Here is a 21,409-nt window from a genome sequence, read left to right as displayed (position 1 = left end):
GCCCTGATATCTGCTACAGTTGTATTTGTGCCCTGGGATATCTGCTACAGTTGTATTTGTGCTCTGGGATATCAGCTACAGTTGTATTTGTGCTCTGGGATATCGGCTACAGTTGTATCTGTGCCCTGGGATATTGGCTACAGTTGTATTTGTGCCCTGGGATATCGGCTACAGTTGTATTTGTGCCCTGGGATATTGGCTACAGTTGTATTTGTGCTCTGGGATATTGGCTACAGTTTTAGTTGTACCCTGGGATATCGGCTACAGTTGTATTTGTGCTCTGGGATATTGGCTAGAGTTGTATTTGTGCTCTGGGATATCGGCTACAGTTGTATCTGTGCCCTGGGATATCTGCTACAGTTGTATTTGTGCCCTGGGATATCAGCTACAGTTGTATTTATGCTCTGGGATATCAGCTACAGTTGTATTTGTGCTCTGGGATATCAGCTACAGTTGTATTTGTGCTCTGGGATATCAGCTACAGTTGTATTTGTGCTCTGGGATATTGGCTATAGTTGTATTTGTGCCCTGGGATATCTGCTACAGTTGTATTTGTTGTACCTGATCGCTGTCGTATAAGTGAGAAATGATTAATTCTTCAGGTAATAAACACCAGTCAAAAAAGAGTTATCTGTTTTACCAGAGTGGAAATGAACATGTAACATTGCCTTGTGTTATCCTGATGCTTGATAATTGTATATTACACATTTATGGAGTTTTTTGCTGTGATCAAGTCTATTTAATTACAGTTTTCCTACTCGTTTTGTTGGTGTCACTCTCAACAATACAATACAAATCCATACCTTTGACATGACAGTCCATGTATTTTATGTAGGAAAACTGAGTGCGCACAGTTCTGCACAGGTCTGCAGTGTGGGGTCAATTTTAACCCTTATTACCTGTAGCCTGTGCACTCATGCACCATATACATCATATATCATAGGTACGCATATTTGTAGTATTATTTATTCTGATCATGATTGTGCTGTGTGATTGACACTTGAACTACAGGAAAGCAATGGTATCACAGGTGTTTTTTTTAGCCAATATTATTAATAAACAGAACACCATCAGGCCAGATGTGTCAGATTCACTTTTTTAATAACAACAATGTAAAGCTATACATTCAAATCAGTGTGTATACATAAATCAGTGTGTATACAAAAATCAGTGTGTATACATAAATCAGTGTGTATACATTAAGATTTACATGAAAGTAATATTTATCTATACCTGACTTTAAATATTTTGAGTTAAAACCAGAGTAGCAGATTAACACTTGGTGGGCTAGAAACTTTGGCAAATATAATAGCTCAAAGTGTTGTAAAATCTATAATATTTCTTTGATTTCAGGCTGATAACAGTAGAAACGTAAAATTCAGATCCTTTTTGCATGCTTTATACTCTTGTATCGGGTATTTTTGTCTTCATCATTTAAAATCAGTACTAAACTTTTAAAGGATAAGATCACATAAAAATTAAATGAACATCAGGAGAAGGCCAATGAAAACAATCTGAAATTTTTTATAGGCATGTTAAACTTTTGCATATGTTGATTTTTCAGGTGTTAACTCATCATTATCAAGTATAATCAGTGTGATATTGTATTTGGCAGCGTTGATATAAAACATAGATTTATTTATACCACTATGTAGCACCATCATAAAGAGACTAAGAAATATAATGTACATGCAATAAAACAATAATCGCCCTTGCAGTATAATGTACGTGCAACAAAACAATCATCCTTGCAGTATAATGTATGTGCAATAAACAATAATCATTCTTGCAGCATAATGTACGTGCAACAAAACAATCATCCTTGCAATATAATGATACATGTAGAACCTGGTAAACAAAATTCTTACCACCATCTTAGAAACATCTCAGCAATACTGTACATAATACAGTTCATAAGTTCAAATTCATGAAGTGAGACAAAACATTTCCAACTCTGCTATTTCAGAACTGCTACTAAAATTATGATTATAATAACTACAAAAAACATACAAATATTGAATTCACCTTCATGTACATGTATATAATGCTCATTTCAGACCTCAAAATATGTTATATGACGAAAATACATGAAAAACCTCCTTCTGCATATAGGCTGGATAGGCTGGATAGGCCAGATCTTGAAATATAACCATTTCTCTCACAAGTCGCTTACTTCAGAGGAGACCAAGGTTGTGGGACCAAAATCTTCACCTGCTCATCTGAGACTTTCTTCAGCAATCGTGCATCTGAAAAACATCACTGACTTACCTTGGGTAACCTGAGCAGGTTTACACTGGGTAGCTTGGGCAGGTTTACCCTGGGTAGCTTGGGCAGGTTTACTCTGGGTAGCTTGGGCAGGTTTACCCTGGGTAGCCTGAGCAGGTTTACCCTGGGTAGCTTGGGCAGGTTTATCCTGGGTAGCTTGGGCAGGTTTACTCTGGGTAGCTTGAACAGGTTTACCCTGGGCAGCCTGAGCAGGTTCACCATGGGCAGCCTGAGCAGGTTTACCCTGGGCAGCCTGAGCAGGTTTACCCGGTAGCCTGGGCAGGTTTACCCTGGGTAGCCTGAGCAGGTTTACCCTGGGTAGCCTGAGCAGGTTTACCCTGGATAGCATGGGCAGGTTTACCCTGGGTAGCCTGAGCAGGTTTACCCTGGGTAGCCTGAGCAGGTTTACCCTGGGTAGCTTGGGCAGGTTTACCCTGGGTAGCATGGGCAGGTTTACCCTGGGTAGCTTGGGCAGGTTTACCCTGGGTAGCTTGGGCAGGTTTACTCTGGGTAGCTTGAGCAGGTTTACCCTGGGCAGCCTGAGCAGGTTCACCCTGGGCAGCCTGAGCAGGTTTACCCTGGGCAACCTGAGCAGGTTTACCCTAGGCAGCCTGGGCAGGTTTACCCTGGGTAGCCTGAGCAGGTTTACCCTGGGTAGCATGGGCAGGTTTACCCTGGGTAGCCTGAGCAGGTTTACCCTGGGTAGCACGGGCAGGTTTACCCTGGGTAGCTTGGGCAGGTTTACTCTGGGTAGTTTGGGCAGATTTACCTTGGGTAGCTTGGGCAGGTTTACCCTGGGTAGCTTGGGCAGGTTTACTCTGGGTAGCTTGAGCAGGTTTACCCTGGGCAGCCTGAGCAGGTTCACCATGGGCAGCCTGAGCAGGTTTACCCTGAGCAGCCTGAGCAGGTTTACCCTGGGTAGCCTGGGCAGGTTTACCCTGGGTAGCCTGGGCAGGTTTACCCTGGGTAGCCTGGGCAGGTTTACCCTGGGTAGCCTGGGCAGGTTTACCCTGGGTAGCCTGGGCAGGTATACCCTGGGCAGCCTGAGCAGGTTTACCCTGGGTAGCTTGGGCAGGTTTACCCTGGGCAGCCTGAGCAGGTTTACCCTGGGCAGCCTGAGCAGGTTTACCCTGCATAGCTTGGGCAGGTTTACCCTGGGTAGCTTGGGCAGGTTTACCCTGGGCAGCCTTTATCGGCAAGTTTACCCTGGGCAGCCTGTATCGGCAGGTTTACCCTGGGAGCCCGTATCGGCAGGTTTACCCTGGGCAGCCTGTATCGGCAGGATTACCTTGGGAGCCTGTATCGGCAGGTTTACCCTGGGAGCCTGTATCGGCAGGTTTACCCTGGGAGCCTGTATCGGCATGTTTACCCTGGGAGCCTGTATCAGCAGGTTTACCCTGGGCAGCCTGAGCAGGTTTACCCTGGGCAGCCTGTGTCGGCAGGTTTACCCTGGGTAGCTTAAACAGCTTTACCCTGGGTAGCTTAAACAGGTTTACCCTGGGCAGACTGTATCGGCAGGTTTACCCTAGGCTGCCTGTATAGGCAGGTTTCCTATACCCATAAAATTGACTCTCCTTTCCAGTTGCACGTGGGAAGGTTTACCAGCTACCTACCGATGGTCACAGGTTTCTCCCGGGTTCTGGCTGGTTTCCTCCCACCATAATGCTGGTTGTTATATGAATCACACATTCTTGAGTACAGCGTTATACTCCAATCAAATAAATAAATAAATTATTTTACTTATTAACACATCAATCTCAATTACTTTACAACAAAATGAAAACACACTCAAGCTCATAAACTTACAATAATTGGATGCAACTTTAACTTACATGCTTCCATAGCAGTCTTGTCTTCTTCAAGCTGAGATTGTTTGACTTCCAACATCTTCAAGTCTGGATAATGCCACAGCTGAATGGCTGTGATGAAAGAATCATTTAATGTAAACACCTAGTACCCGATGTACGACAAAAACGTTCAGTATGTCATTTGCCTTGCTCATTTGATAGCTTTGCCAACAGTTAAAACCTTTAATGCTTGCAAAGAGGTCGTCAGTTAATATTGTTTTGTAGATCTTTTTTATGAGTGCTGTTTACGTGTAAATTAGAATAAATCCAAGTGTGTTTTAATTTCTCGACATTATTGAATATTATTTTTACTGAACATCCAAAATTCAGGAAATATTGGTGATATATGTGCAACTATGACAATTTACATACATGAATTCTTGTGTCCAGCTATAGTGGTTTTAAAAGCAGCAACCAGCTTGATGGTTCTTCCACGGGCAGTGGCGTAGTTCTCAAGGTCATTTCCCCACTCAGAGCTGTTTGGCTCCTTATACCGGAATGTCTGCAGCTCATATAGACCTGACACACAAGAAACTGGAAATGCATTAGTTGCAACCTATCCCTTGCCATTCTGTATTTCTGAGTCACATCAGATAGCATCACTGTACTACTTATGTACTAAAAACTGAAACAAACCAGCCTATCAAGCTAAAAATATGGATGTAAGTTCACCAATACTTTCTGGGTCACTACAAACCAAACACAGGATGTGACTCTCTCCATCACATCACTGGATAAAACGAAAATAAGATGTGCCTAAATAATCTTGAGATAAGTCAACAGAAGATGTGTCAAATTATGGGAGAATAAATTATAAATTTTTGGGAGAAGTCAAGAAAAGATGTGCCCAGATCATCTTGAGATAAGCCAAGAAAATAAGTGTCAAAATCATCTTGGAATAACCCAAGACAGGAAGTGCCCAAATTCTGGGATAAGCCAAACAAATATGTGTCCTAATCAGCTTGTGATAAGCCAAGAGAGGGTGTGCACAAAATATTTTAGGATAAGCCAAAAGAGGATGTGCACAAAATATTTTGGGATAAGCCAAGAGAGGATGTGCACAAATTATTTTGGGATAAGCCAAGAGAGGATGTGCACAGATTATTTTGGGATAAGCCAAACGAATATGTGTCCTAATCAGCTTGTGATAAGCCAAGACAGGATATGCACAAAATATTTTAGGATAAGCCAAGAGAGGATGTGCACAAAATATTTTAGGATAAGCCAAGAGAGGATGTGCACAAATTATTTTGGGATAAGCCAAGAGAGGATGTGCACAAATTATTTTGAGATAAGCCAAGAGAGGATGTGCACAAAATATTTTGAGATAACCCAAGACAGGATGTGCCCAAATTCTGGGATAAGCCAAGAGAGGATGTGCACAAATTATTTTGGGATAAGCCAAGAGAGGATGTGCACAAATTATTTTGAGATAAGCCAAGATAGGATGTGCACAAATTATTTTGGGATAAGCCAAGAGAGGATGTGCACAAATTATTTTGAGATAAGCCAAGATAGGATGTGCACAAATTATTTTGAGATAACCCAAGACAGGATGTGCCCAAATTCTGGGATAAGCCAAACGAATATGTGTCCTAATCAGCTTGTGATAAGCCAAGAGAGGATGTGCACAGATTATTTTGAGATAAGCCAAGATAGGATGTGCACAAATTATTTTGAGATAAGCCAAGAGAGGATGTGCACAAAATATTTTGAGATAACCCAAGACAGGATGTGCCCAAATTCTGGATAAGCCAAGAGAGGATGTGCACAAATTATTTTGGGATAAGCCAAGAGAGGATGTGCACAAATTATTTTGAGATAAGCCAAGAGAGGATGTGCACAAATTATTTTGGGATAAGCCAAGATAGGATGTGCACAAATTATTTTGAGATAAGCCAAGATAGGATGTGCACAGATTATTTTAGGATAAGCCAAGAGAGGATGTGCACAAATTATTTTGAGATAAGCCAAGAGAGGATGTGCACAAATTATTTTGAGATAACCCAAGAAAGGATGTGCCCAAATTCTGGATAAGCCAAGAGAGGATGTGCACAAATTATTTTGGGATAAGCCAAGAGAGGATGTGCACAGATTATTTTGAGATAAGCCAAGATAGGATGTGCACAAGTTATTTTGGGATAAGCCAAGAGAGGATGTGCACAAATTATTTTGGGATAAGCCAAGAGAGGATGTGCACAAATTATTTTGAGATAAGCCAAGAGCAGATGTGAACAAATTATTTTGGGATAAGCCAAGAGAGATGTGCACAAATTATTTTGAGATAAGCCAAGAGAGGATGTGCACAAAATCATCTCGAGATAAGCCAAGAGAGGATGCGCCCAGCTTATTTTGGGATAAGCCAAGAAAGGATGTGTTTAGATCAATTTGAGATAAACCAACAGAGGATGTGTCCAAATTACAGGTGGATAAACAGAAGAAGGGATGTGCCCAAATAATCAGTGACGAACCTGAACAACATGCTTGCCCAAATCACTTGTGGAGAAACTAAACAGAATATGAGCCTAATTACCAGTTGTTAAAATAAAATGTGTTACAAAATGTGCCTAAATCATTAGTGCATAAACTAGCCAGAGGGTGTACCCAACCATAGGCAAATAAGCACCAAACAGAGGATCTGACCAACGGAGCACATCCAAGGGCTCAGTGGATAAACCAAACAGAGGGTTTGACCAATGGAGCACATCCAAACGTTTCAGTAGATAAACAGAGGGTTTGACCAGTGGAGCACATCCAAAACCTTCAGTGGATAAACCAAACAGAGGGTTTGACCAATGGAGCACATCCAAGGGCTCAGTGGATAAACCAAACAGAGGGTTTGACCAACGGAGCACATCCAAGGGCTCAGTGGATAAACCAAACAGAGGGTTTTACCAATGGAGCACATCCAAACGCTTCAGTAGATAAACAGAGGGTTTGACCAGTGGAGCACATCCAAAACCTTCAGTGGATAAACCAAACAGAGGGTTTGACCAATGGAGCACATCCAGCAGTTTCTGTGGATAAACCAAACAAAGGGTTTGACCAGTGGAGCACATCCAAAACCTTCAGTGGGTAAACCAAACAGAGGGTTTGACCAGTGGAGCACATCCAAAACCTTCAGTGGATAAACCAAACAGAGGGTTTGACCAATGGAGCACATCCAGCAGTTCCTGTGGATAAACCAAACAGAGGGTTTGACCAATGGAGCACACCCAAAATCTTCAGTGGATAAACCAAACAGAGGGTTTGACCGATGGAGCAAATCCAAAAGTTTCTGTGGATAAACCAAACAGAGGGTTTGACCAATGGAGCACATCCAAAAGTTTCTGTGGATAAACCAAACAGAGGGTTTGACCAACACAGCACATCCAAAAGTTTCTGTGGATAAACCAAACAGAGGGTTTGATCAACAGAGCACATCCAAAAGTTTCTGTGGATAAACCAAACAGAGGGTTTGACCAATGGAGCACATCCCAGAGTTTCTGTGGATAAACCAAACAGAGGGTTTGACCAACAGAGCACATCCAAAAGTTTCTGTGGATAAACCAAACAGAGGGTTTGACCAATGGAGCACATCCAAAAGTTTCTGTGGATAAACCAAACAGAGGGTTTGACCAACAGAGCACATCCAAAAGTTTCTGTGGATAAACCAAACAGAGGGTTTGATCAACAGAGCACATCCATCAGCTTCAGCACTGGCAGCTGATTCCACAAAGCTGGCTTTAATGAATTTGTTGGATAAAAAACTACATGTAAACTATAGTATTATTGTGATGTTTGAAACTTTTATTAATGTCAAAAACCGCTTTATGCAATCAGTCCCTAAAAACAGATCAGATCTAAATTATATTGACGTCAGTCAAAGACTCCAAGAGGACATGTTGTGATTGAGTGATGCATGCACACATACCACCAACTGGAAGATTAGACTCCAGCTGGAAGATTAGACCCCAGCTGGAAGATTAGACTCCAGAGGGCTCCAGTGACTGAGTAATGCACACGAACATACCTCCAGCTGGAAGATCAGACTCCAGAGGGCTCCATGGTAACAGACGCAACACAGAATTCTCCTGGGTGTTCATATGAGGTAAGATCTTTGAGAAGTAGCTCTCTGTCCACTCTGGGTCTGAAGCCAGGCTCTGTCTGACACTGGCCCTGTGTGCTATGCTGTCTGAAAAAATACACAAGATTGTGAGCAAATGTAACATGGATAACTTTTTCTTTTGAATTATTTGTCGGCATCTTACATGAAAACCTGCAGCACACAACACAAAATACTAGCTTCAATTACCCATTGTACATTAGCTCCAATCACCCAGTGTACATTAGCTCCAATTACCCAGTGTACATTAGCTCCAATTACCCAGTGTACATTAGCCCCAATCACCCAGTGTACATTAGCTCCAATTACCGAGTGTACATTAGTTCCAATCACCCAGTGTACATTAGCCCCAATTACCCAGTGTACATTAGCCCCAATTACCCAGTGTACATTAGCCCCAATCACCCTGTGTACATTAGCTCCAATTACCCAGTGTACATTAGCTCCAATTACCCAGTGTACATTAGCTCCAATCACCCTGTGTACATTAGCTCCAATCACCCAGTGTACATTAGCTCCAATTACCCAGTGTACATTAGCTCCAATTACCCAGTGTACATTAGCTCCAATCACCCTGTGTACATTAGCTCCAATCACCCAGTGTACATTAGCTCCAATTACCCAGTGTACATTAGCTCCAATCACCCAGTGTACATTAGCCCCAATTACCCAGTGTACATTAGCTCCAATTATCCAGTGTACATTAGCTCCAATCACCCAGTGTACATTAGCACCAATTAACCAATGTACATTATCTCCAATCACCCAGTGTACATTAGTTTCAATTATCCAGTGTACATTAGCTCCAATCACCCAGTGTACATTAGCACCAATTAACCAATGTACATTATCTCCAATCACCCAGTGTACATTAGTTTCAATTATCCAGTGTACATTAGCACCAATGTACATTAGCTCCAATTACCCAGTGTACATTAGCTCCAATTACCCAGTGTACATTAGCCCCAATCACCCAGTGTACATTAGCTCCAATCACCCAGTGTACATAAGCCCCAATCACCCAGTGTACATTAGCTTCAATCACTCAGTGTACATTCGCTCCAATTACCCAGTGTACATTAGCTCCAATCACTCAGTGTACATTAGCTCCAATCACCCAATGTACATTGGCTCCAATTATCCAGTGTACATTGACTCCAATTACTCAGTGTACATTGGCTCCAATTACCCAGTGTACATAAGCTCCAATTACCCAGTGTACATTGGCTCCAATTACCCAGTGTACATTAGCTCCAATTACCCAGTGTACATTAGCTCCAATCACTCAGTGTGCATTAGCTCCAATTACCCAGAGTACATTAGCTCCAATTACCCAGTGTACATTCGCTCCAATCACTCAGTGTACATCAACTCCAATCACTCAGTGTACATTAGCTCCAATTACCCAGTGTACATCAGCTCCAATTACCCATTGTATGTTAGCCAGAAATGCTTTTTCATGATTGAGGCTTTCTAATTTCTTACTTCAGCAATGAATGTAAACAATGCATCATTTGAAACTTAACAGATATCTGATTTGTTAATGTATTCATTTTATGGATGACTTACATAATGATACTCTGAAATATCTCACTTATATAACTGGATGACTTACATCATGATACTCTGAAATATCTCACTTATATAACTGGATGACTTACATAATGATACTCTGAAATATCTCACTTATATAACTGGATGACTTACATCATGATACTCTGAAATATCTCACTTATATAACTGGATGACTTACACCATGATACTCTGAAATATCTCACTTCTATAACTGGATGACTTACACCATGATACTCTGAAATATCTCACTTATATAACTGGATGACTTACATCATGATACTCTGAAATATCTCACTTATATAACTGGATGACTTACACCATGATACTCTGAAATATCTCACTTATATAACTGGATGACTTACACCATGATACTCTGAAATATCTCACTTATATAACTGGATGACTTACACCATGATACTCTGAAATATCTCACTTCTATAACTGGATGACTTACACCATGATACTCTGAAATATCTCACTTATATAACTGGATGACTTACACCATGATACTCTGAAATATCTCACTTATATAGGCCTAACTGGACGACTTACACCATGATACTCTGAAATATCTCACTTATATAACTGGATGACTTACATCATGATACTCTGAAATATCTCACTTCTATAACTGGATGACTTACACCATGATACTCTGAAATATCTCATTTCTATAACTGGACGACTTACACCATGATACTCTGAAATATCTCACTTATATAGGCCTAACTGGACGACTTACACCATGATACTCTGAAATATCTCACTTATATAACTGGATGACTTACACCATGATACTCTGAAATATCTCATTTATATAACTGGACGACTTACACCATGATACTCTGAAATATCTCACTTCTATAACTGGACGACTTACACCATGATACTCTGAAATATCTCACTTCTATAACTGGATGACTTACACCATGATACTCTGAAATATCTCATTTCTATAACTGGACGACTTACACCATGATACTCTGAAATATCTCACTTCTATAACTGGATGACTTACACCATGATACTCTGAAATATCTCATTTCTATAACTGGACGACTTACACCATGATACTCTGAAATATCTCACTTCTATAACTGGATGACTTACACCATGATACTCTGAAATATCTCATTTCTATAACTGGACGACTTACACCATGATACTCTGGAATATCTCACTTCTATAACTGGATGACTTACACAATGATACTCTGAAATATCTTACTTATATAAGTGTGCTCAGGTTCCTGGGCTTAAAGGGACAATGAATGGTCACAGTCATTATTGCAGCCTCAACATGGGAAGTGGCCGAGAAAACTGAGCTGAGAAAATACTGTACCTCTGTGAGTCAATAAGAATGACATTCTGAATTCACTTTAAATTGTTAAAAAAATTAAAACACAACATTAAAAATGAATTTTAAATGTATAAAAAAATACACATACATATAAGAAGGGGAAGCATCAATAAGCTTGAGCATGAAGAAAATCAAAAACCACATGTCCATGTAAGACTAATTTCTATGAAATGTTTCCTACCGTATTCCCAAATGTGAATGACTTGGTTTAACCCTCCTAGCTCAGCTGACCAATAGCCAATCATCTTTGAGAATTTTGCGCGCATGACCAGTCCTTGGACAGAGAGCTCCAGAAATGGCTTCAGGTGTTGTGGATAAATGTTGTATTGCCGAAGCTCATATATTTTAGAATGCTTGTCATCTGCACCATTGTTAGATAGATTCCGTTGATACCCACTGCTAAGGACACTGGGAAACACAACCTATAGTTGAGGTAAAATTATGATATTGTATACCGGTGGTTTAAAACACATATTACATTCCTGAGAAAAGCATGATACAGAAATCATACAAATTTGTTTTCATTAACTTGTGGTGTCATACCAAAAATCAAGCTTATTTACAATTCATTTATATGACAGTCAGTTTAAAAGAAAAGACAACACCAGATTAAATGCATGCATACATAAAGTATCCCACATTTAGTTTAAAAAGGCATACCAGTACCATTTTATCTATGTAATGTTGCATAACTTGAGATATCATAATTTAAAGTAAGCAAAATGACTTGTTGTGGAAATCAAGAAGGTGTTAGTTATTTGTACAGCTAGAGAGTTCAACTGTTTCTGCTGGCTTCACCTGAACCCTGTTTTAGCCATAAGAATGATACGACATCATGATTGCAGTTTCCCTAACATGGCACATCTCATGACATCATGATTCCAGTTTCTCTAACATGGCACATCTCATGACATCATGATTGCAGTTTCTCTAACATGGTATATCTCATGACATCATGATTGTAGTTTCTCTAACATGGCACATCTCATGACATCATGATTCTGGTTTCTCTAACATGGCATATCTCATGACATCATGATTCCAGTTTCTCTAACATGGCACATCTCATGGCCTTGTAACAATCTCAGACTAAAAGCTGATTTACACAGTGACCAATTACATCAGGGCAAACTAACTGTATGTTGCCTTAAAGGTCTATATTTCCACCTCTCTTTAAAAATAAATAAGGTTAAGCTATGTGTTGTTTTGCCTTTTAATAGCTGGAAGCATCTGCATGGAATGCTGGGAGAAAACCACCAGCCTTTGGCTAAGTAACTAAAAAACTTACATGTATCCGGCAAACACACACCAATGTACCGGTACCATATTTAATATTTAATGTGTGGTGTACGCTGTATTAAAATGATCATTTCAACCTATTATAAGTCACCTTAAATGCATCGTTCACTACAAAATAAGTCCAGTTAACCTAGCTCAACAATGTACTAACTTACTTGTACTGCTTGGTACATTAAGTATATCATCAGATCAGTTGAGCCACACACATGCGGCTACATGCAGTTAACCAGACAAATCAAATACATAAGGTTAACTGAAATGTTATATCGGATGCAAATCATTAAATTAATATTTCTAACAATTATTTATCTGTCTAGGCTCTGGAAGTTCCTGATAAGTTTGTGACAGTTATTAACTGATGTGCAACAGACTTGTTTTCAGGTGTATAAAACAGTTTGAAAAATAATTAAAATATTGGTGGCTTCACCTTTTGTTTTGAAATCGAAGAATTTCTTAAGATAGATCCTATACCGCGAGAGAAAAAAGCTGTCATCTTGTACAATCGTCTAAATCGTTAGCAATGTCAATGTAGCGACGTGGACAGCTGATCACATTATCAACTCTCCACGATGCGGTGGGTCACGCCTACTTGTGGGTCAAAGGGCAGGAGAACAAGTCGGTAATGAGAAAGAGATGTTCATTGGCTATCCGATGTAAAACGGTCCAATAGAATCTAGGATTACACCCAGCTTTCTTTCATTAAACAAAGATGGCTGACGTTGTAAACATTCTTGTTGCTGGGTGACTTGGGATGCTAATTTTGGTGAATAACATTAAGTGCAAACAACACATTGGACAGTTTATCTGGCATACACCCAAGATAGTAGCCGTGCTGACGTTTTTTTGTTTAATTTAATGCACACGTGCGTTGGTTTCCACAGAAATTTGATATCTTCTCTCTCGCCTCTAAGTTCATTGTCGAAGGTCGTAATCTCGCACTTGTTCATCAGCCTATGCCTGAACTACCCCTGGATGAGTACGATACGCTCTGTTATATTTGTACTTACGCTTGCATATGCGTAGCGTAGTCAGCGAGGGCTAACTGACTTGTAGGTTGAGGTTTATTTACATATGCCTTTTCAGCAGCCATTAAATAGGCCCCCTCTTGTCAGTGTACCGGTACTAAGATCTTAGATAAGATAAGATATGTAGAGCCCCAACATGGCCGTCTGTAACAGGCACCCTAAATCCTCAATAAATTCGACTAGAGATATGTAACTTTAAATCCAATTTTAAAACTTTTAATACAGCTTCGTAATATTGGTAATATTTGGAAGAATAAAATGTTCATGAAAATTTAAAAATAACCTGTCTAGTTCAGAGAACATTCATCAAATATGCCGAAACATGCACTATGTCTGTGGTCAAAATTGCTGATGTTTTTAGGGTATAGGGTATGCTGTTTAATTTCCAAACCAACCTACATGATGATAACCTTACCACTGAAACCTGTTGCATGCGTTGTATATACATTACAACATACACGATGTGGTTAATTAACAGTTGGGGGATTATAATAACTACTTAACTGCATAGGGACAAGATTTAATACACAAGTAAGAGAATTGTGGAATTTTTGTTAAATACTATTACAAAATGCTATGATACAAAACAACATAATTGAGGAAGAGTTTTACATTACAAAATATTGTAAGAAAGTATATTTAGATTCAGTCAGTGAGCATGGTACGAGATAAACTATGGTATGAGGTGATTATGGTATGCAGTAACTGGACACAAAGTGGTTAAGGTGTGAAGTGACCTGATGTTGCAAATGAAAGTTTATTTAAGACATCATGGTGTTTATTAGTTCCCAAAGGTCAGTGAATACTTTAAGAATTCCCAAGGCAATAAAGTGACATGATGTATTGATGTAAAATTATTTAGCCACTCTTCTGGTGTTGATCAGATCTAGGTGTTAATTAAAACCTCTTCTTGATTTCCCTCTGTTCTGTACTACATTTTATTAAGATAACAAAAGTTTTTGTTAAGTACAGCATGTATAATAATAAATGCAGCATCCTGTTGCTAAGATATTAAATGTAAAATGTCTTCTATGTTGTATTTCCATCTTCCTTTTCCCATATCCCAATTTCTGGACTGACTCTCAGTTTGCCAGTATGTGGTTGACAAGAAGTAGACATTAATGATGGAAGGAGAAGAGCTGGTTAATAATCTGAAGCATCTGGTGCTTGGATTTGAGCCACATGTGCGAGAGGCTGGCTCACTGGAGCAGGTAGAAGATGTCCTACAACACTTGGAAGAAAACGAACAACATTTCCACAGGTAACAATTATGCTAAAGCCTTGTGGCTATGGAAAGTTTTACAGATCTCTTTATAATGCTACATATACATGTATGTGTATCTGACTATATGTATAAAGGAAAGAATCTTCTGTATGGATGTATGTCTGTTTGATTTTCTCCATAAGCAGTCATCTGACTTCACATTTGGTGGATGTGTTACAGCAGTGTTGATTATTCCCAGAAAAATTTACATATTTTGCGTATGCAAATAAAACAGCGGTGTCATCACAAATATGCATTGCAAAACTGTGTAAAGTTCAAGACCATGGACATTCGGGCATTTAAGTTTTTACATGTGCCAACAGGCTTTACTTGTGCAGACACAGTAGTGAAAATATTGTCTAAATAACACAGAGGAGCCAGCATAGCCATGTTGGTTAGCATGCTAGTGTGCCGTATGACCCAGGACATCCCACCAATGCGATCATTGTGAGTTCAAGTCTAGCTCATGCTGGCTCATGCTACACATATTCTTGAGTAAGTTCTTGATTAGTAGTCTAGTTAATGAAAATACTCATGGCCCAGTCCATAACTAGGCGTTGTTGACGTTCACAATTTACATGTGCTGTGCAGATTGTTCAGTTGTGTAACATAGTGTAGTTTCCGGATATGCCTTTCCCTGTACCTTCCCAAATCATCTTTCACATCATTGTCTGCTAGCTTCTGCTTCATGCGAGTGAAGTTCTTGCATGTGTGTGCAAATTAAACATATTATCGTGAGAGCACACATTGACTCAGCAATTTGAGATGGTGCATACAGCATGCCATTGACCAAGAAATCATGTTTTGGCAGTCTGTTGTATCATGTTTGTTCAAATACAAGAAGTTAATTGGTTAAATGTGATGATTTCTTCCAGGATATTCTTGAAAGTGTTCCATGGACAGTGAACTGGAATTACTCCCATATACAAATCAGACCAGTCTCTATACTACCTTTGATAAGCAAAATAATGGAAAAAATAGCAGCCAATATGGCAACCCGACTTCGTAATACTAATAACATAATTTCAGATAGTCAGTGTGGATTTAGAAGCAATCATTCTACTTTATTTGCATCAGTGCTCTTTACAACAAACTGATTAAGCTAAGGAAAGTAAACAATTTAGTGTCGTTCCTGGACTTATCATTAACGTTTGACACAGTTGACCATGATATCATGATTTAGTGTCGTTCCTGGACTTATCATTAACGTTTGACACTGTTGACCATGATATCATGATTTAGTGTCGTTCCTGGACTTATCATTAACGTTTGACACAGTTGACCATGATATCATGATTTAGTGTCGTTCCTGGACTTATCATTAACGTTTGACACTGTTGACCATGATATCATGATTTAGTGTCGTTCCTGGACTTATCATTAACGTTTGACACAGTTGACCATGATATCATGATTTAGTGTCGTTCCTGGACTTATCATTAACGTTTGACACAGTTGACCATCAGATCCTTTTACATATGTTACACTTCCATGGATTTCCAAATGCATCTCTGTCGGGGTTTCAAAGTTACCTTTGCAATGAAAGTCAGTGTGTTTTTTATACTAACTCCTTTTCTGTCATTAGGTATGGTGTGCCACAGGGCTCTATTCTAGGTTCTATACTATTTCTAATTGATATCAACGATATAATTTCTTCGTCTACTATATTGAACTTTGCTCTTTGCTGATGATACCAGCTCCTGCTATTCATCAGGAAATATTAACGAAACCATGAATACTCTGACGTGAGAACTTACAAAAGTTTGTTGGTTATATGCAAATAAGCTCTCACTAAATATTAGAAAAACAAAAGCAATGCTGTTACACTTTCTTTTAAAGCGCTTCCATAGTTCTTAATGGTCAAGCCAGCTCATGCTGGCTTCCTCTCTAGCCATTCATGGGAAGGTCTGCAAACAACCTGTGGATGATTGTAGGCTTCCTCTGGGTTCTGTCAGGTTTCCACTCACCATAATGCTGGCAGCTGTTGTATAAGTGAAATATTCTTGAGTTCGGCATAAAACACCTATCAAATAAATAAATAAATAATAGTCATAATAGTCGTATCTAATGTCAATTTTCTTGGAATTATTTTTAACTATAAACTTTTCCTTGGTGCCTCCTATAAATTATATGTTAAATCAGTTTTCTTGTATCGTCAATGCCTATAAATTTATTCATCACCCAGAAAAACTGCCTGCCAATTCTAAAAGAATTTTTGCACAACAATCTGCTCTACCGAGTTACCCAACTAGAACCCTGAACAATCTTCACAAACCAATCAATAGCACCATATGAACACTTCACACATCAAAATCAAATGTCCATGAGAGTGGAGTACGTGTAAATTACCCCTGTGTCTGAAGTCTCTCAATTCTACGTCACTCTTAACATCTAAACTGACAGAACATTTACTTGTTATCTGTTTGATTACATGTGTTTTACCCTGCCTTATTGTTGCAGAATTATTCGTCTTGTACAATTGCAGGTCACTATCAGTGTTTCCTGAGTTTGGGATATAACAAGCTCTTTGGAACTTTACTCCCGCCAAAGCTACTTTGTATATGTTTTTACATCCCCTTATATCTATGTAGTAAATAAAATGAAATTAAATGAACTTCACTGCTGTTTAGTCTGTTGTACAAATGAAGTAATATTCTTGAGTCAATATATATATTCAAATATATAAAATATAAATACATGTTTATACGTTAAAGTTCTGACCATACACATCCTGGCACTTCACCAGACGACAAGGTGAAAAAGTCCTGAGCATACACATCCCGGCACTTCACCAGACAAGGTGAAAAAGTCCTGACCATGCACATCCAGGCGCTTCACTAGACAAGGTGAAAGAGTTGTGAGCATACACATCCCGGCACTTCACCAGACAACAAGGTGAAAAAGTCCTGAGCATACACATCCCGGCACTTCACCAGACAAGGTGAAAAAGTCCTGACCATTCACATCCAGGCGCTTCACCAGACAACAAGGTGAAAAAGTCCTGAGCATACACATCCCGGCACTTCACCAAACAACAAGGTGAAAAAGTCCTGACCATGCACATCCAGGCGCTTCACTAGACAAGGTGAAAGAATTTTGAGCATACACATCCCGGCACTTCACCAGACAACAAGGTGAAAAAGTCCTGACCATGCACATCCAGGCGCTTCACCAGACAAGGTGAAAAAGTTGTGAGCATACACATCCCGGCACTTCACCAGACAACAAGGTGAAAAAGTCCTGACCATACACATCTCGGCACTTCACCAGGTAACAAGGTGAAAAAGTCCTGAGCATACACATCCCGGCACTTCACCAGGCGACAAGGTGAAAAAGTCCTGACCATACACATCCCGGCACTTCACCAGGCGACAGGGTGAAAAGTCCTGAGCATACACATCCCGGCACTTCACCAGACGACAAAGTGAAAAAGTCCTGAGCATACACATCCAGGCACTTCACCAGACGACAAGGTAAAAAAGTTCTGAGCATACACATCCAGGCACTTCACCAGACGACAGGGTGAAAAAGTCCTGAGCATACACATCCCGGCATTTCACCAGGTGACAAGGTGAAAAAGTCCTGAGCATCCACATGCAGGCACTTCACCAGACAACAAGGTGAAAAAGTCCTGAGCATACACATCCCGCACTTCACCAGACGACAGGGTGAAAAAGTCCTGAGCATACACATCCCGGCACTTCACCAAACGACATGGTGAAAAATCCCTACCGTGCACATCCTGGCACTTTACCAGACGACAAGGTGAAAAAGTCCTGAGCATACACATCCCGGCACTTCACCAAACGACATGGTGAAAAATCCCTACCGTGCACATCCTGGCACTTTACCAGACGACAAGGTGAAAAAGTCCTGTGCATACACATCCCGGCACTTTACCAGATGACAGGGTGAAAAAGTCCTGACCATACACATCCCGGCACTTCACCAGGTGACAAGGTGAAAAAGTCCTGACCATACACATCCCGGCACTTCACCAGACAACAAGGTGAAAAAGTCCTGAGCATACACCTCCCAGCACATCACCAGACAACAAGGTGAAAAATCCTTACCATACACATCCAGGCACTTCACCAGACGACAAGGTGAGAAAGTCCTGAGCATACACATCCAGGCACTTCACACCAGGCACTTCTCCAGATGACAGGGTGAAAAAGTCCTGAGCATACACATCCCGGCACATGGTAAGGTATAGGGAAATGAACAACAATGGAAGATGGTGTGAGAACTAGATCTGATATAACTGGAAATTATAGTATGTTAGAAAACACGACTGTTTGCAATCTGCACATATGTAAATTGTGAACGTCAGCACAGCATAGTTTTGGACTTACGTTGCCATACAGCAATGAGTTTTACATTAGACTTCATGTGATTTGGACATTTTTTTTTTTTTCGCTGACGTGTCTGCGTGAGTGAAGTTCATAGGCCTGCGTGTTTACTGTCAAGTATGCGCTTACAATGAGACATGTTTATTGATATTATCAACAAACATCAGTGAAGATTTTATTGTCATCCCCTGCAGATATGAGTTTGTGAAGCAATTGAAGAGAAGCATCGAGGAAAACCTTGGTGGATTCATCGATGAAGAGATTGAGAAATGCAGCATGGGAGTGCCGGAGGAGGTGGGACAGGATGAGACGCAAGTAGACCGAATCACAGAGCGTGTGATTCACTCTAGTCCGTACGAGAGTTTCCTTATGATCATAAGCTGCTACCAGAATTTACATATGCTGGCTTTTATAAGAATAACAATGTGTTTTGTTGAACATAAATGTCATTTGAACATTGTGGTGAGGTTAAACCTTGAGGGTATCAGAGCAGTGGAATTTTGACTTAACTCAGTAAGCTGCATGCCAAGGTACATGTGATATACTTACACTTGTACATGAGGGGTGTGTATTAGAAACTGTGAAATCGCTCCCTCATGCTTGTGTCAGAAGACTATGACTACCTTTGACAAATGTGTCTCGCTGGGTCAAGTATGGACTTCAGTCAGGTATGTAGCAGCAGGTTTGGTTTTCTGTATGCGTTATCCTTCACTCATGAACCTGTCCTCTGTTGCACATATCTTTTGTGATATTTTTTCAATGCAGCATGTCAGAGCTGGTGGGAAAGTTAAAGCGAGCCGTGACAGAAGCTGCGGAGGATTTGCTTCAGAACTTTGGTAGACAGTTTGAATCAGCTGTCCACAATGGGGAGAGCTCGCAGGAAACCTCACGACCCAGAAAACATTATCCCGATGATGATGAAACCTCGTACAGCAGCTCCCTTAACCAGGTGTGTTTGGTTAATAAATTCCGGCAGAGCCTTCACTGCTTTAGAAGTCAAATATTCGTGAATAATGATATGGCGTAGAAAAACCAAATCAAATATAATACACATATCCCTATAATATTCATTTTTCTGGTAAGCCAGATGACTATCTGTGTCCTGTCACCCTTTGGGTCTATCCCACTTTTCTGGTTTTTATTTTTTTTTTTTAGTTACTTGTGAAGATATTTAATTGAAATGTTGTATGTATTTAGTATAGTGTATTATTAAAAGCCACCAATTTGAGTTTGGTGATACTTTATGATTTTTTTTACCAGGCTGTGCTGTTGTTTACATCTTTTGAACTTGGCCATAAAATGTCCATCTACCCTTTAATAAGAGTTGAAGATACATGTACACAACAGTAAGCTATATTCTGTCTTTTTGCCTCATTTTGTATTTTCCTATTAAGCCATGAAAAATGATATGGGACTGAATAGTTGTTTTATTATAGATTTTAAAGTTTTTTATTAAATTCAGAGGTTGTGCCAAGTGCGAAATCAAGCTATGTTACAGTGCATTTAGGTATTCATGGCTGTCAGTACAAAAATACAAGGAAAATGCAAGCTGAGTAGATTATTAACATTTGTCTTTGTTTAACATATTTGGATAAAATAATATACTTACAGGCATATATCAGAATTAATGTTGATAACTTGTAATTGTCTTTCAGCCAGGAAGTTTCATGTTCATGAACACAGATCGTTTTGTTCGATTGACAGAGGATCTAGAAAAGGGACAGCCTCCAGAGGTATAATATTTGTAGGGTATTCTGTTGTATGATATGGAAATGTCTGGTCAAAAACACACATACTGTAAAAAAAAGAAAACAATAAATGTGATATAAAAACTGCCTTGACTACAAGTGTAAATTTCTTTCAGTTAACATCTGCACAAATCTTCCATTCCATATTTAGATTCGCCGCGAGGCTCTCCGCCAACTCAACATGATTCCGGCAACAGAAATTGTGTGTAGTGACCAGTGGCATCAGGTTAAAAGTAGTGTCCTTGACCTTTTGGCTGACCCTGACCAGAATCTCGCGGTGAGTTTAGTTTATCTGTCAATCTAATGGTGTGTGAAGGCAGATATTTGTACCTGTTAACACAAAATACAGTTATGTTCTCATTTTCCTGCCTTTTTCAATAGGGAAAATCTGTTCATTCTTGCAAGTTTAGCCATTGACAGTTAATCATAAGAGGTTAGTTTGTTTTATTCATTTGGATAGGACAGGAAGTTTGATTTGATTTGATTGGTGTTTTACGCCGTACTCAAGAATATTTCACTTATACGACGGCGGCCAGCATTATGGTGGGTGGAAACCGGGCACAGCCCGGG

General features: G+C 39.8%; 2 protein-coding genes across 5 annotated transcripts in view; one reads left to right on the top strand and one right to left on the bottom strand.

Annotated features, from left to right (window-relative positions):
- Positions 1-866: 866 nt before the first annotated feature.
- Positions 867-11,820, bottom strand: LOC135474992 (protein NipSnap homolog 3B-like). The gene is made up of 6 exons (XM_064754714.1): positions 11,812-11,820; positions 11,333-11,573; positions 8,125-8,286; positions 4,485-4,631; positions 4,098-4,184; positions 867-2,246 (listed from the first exon to the last, which is right to left on the bottom strand). The coding sequence occupies exons 1-6, from the start codon at positions 11,818-11,820 to the stop codon at positions 2,170-2,172; spliced, it is 723 nt and encodes a 240-aa protein (XP_064610784.1). The 3' UTR covers positions 867-2,169.
- Positions 11,821-13,163: 1,343 nt separating this feature from the next.
- LOC135474948 (protein broad-minded-like) overlaps positions 13,164-21,409 on the top strand; it is a 40,718-nt gene continuing 32,472 nt past the window's right edge. For 3 of the 4 annotated variants that reach the window (XM_064754649.1, XM_064754650.1, XM_064754647.1), the window contains exons 1-5: positions 13,753-14,736; positions 19,286-19,444; positions 19,857-20,040; positions 20,747-20,824; positions 20,991-21,116. In XM_064754649.1, coding sequence (XP_064610719.1) covers positions 14,597-14,736; positions 19,286-19,444; positions 19,857-20,040; positions 20,747-20,824; positions 20,991-21,116 — 687 coding nt within the window. In that variant the 5' untranslated portion in view covers positions 13,753-14,596. Of the gene's footprint in view, positions 13,214-13,752; positions 14,737-19,285; positions 19,445-19,856; positions 20,041-20,746; positions 20,825-20,990; positions 21,117-21,409 lie in introns of those variants that run through there. The other variant, XM_064754648.1, reaches the window with a different exon arrangement.

The sequence above is a fragment of the Liolophura sinensis genome, chromosome 9 (assembly GCF_032854445.1).
Source record: "Liolophura sinensis isolate JHLJ2023 chromosome 9, CUHK_Ljap_v2, whole genome shotgun sequence".
NCBI classification, from domain to species: Eukaryota; Metazoa; Mollusca; class Polyplacophora; order Chitonida; family Chitonidae; genus Liolophura; species Liolophura sinensis.
This window is presented reverse-complemented; position numbering and strand designations above follow the sequence as displayed.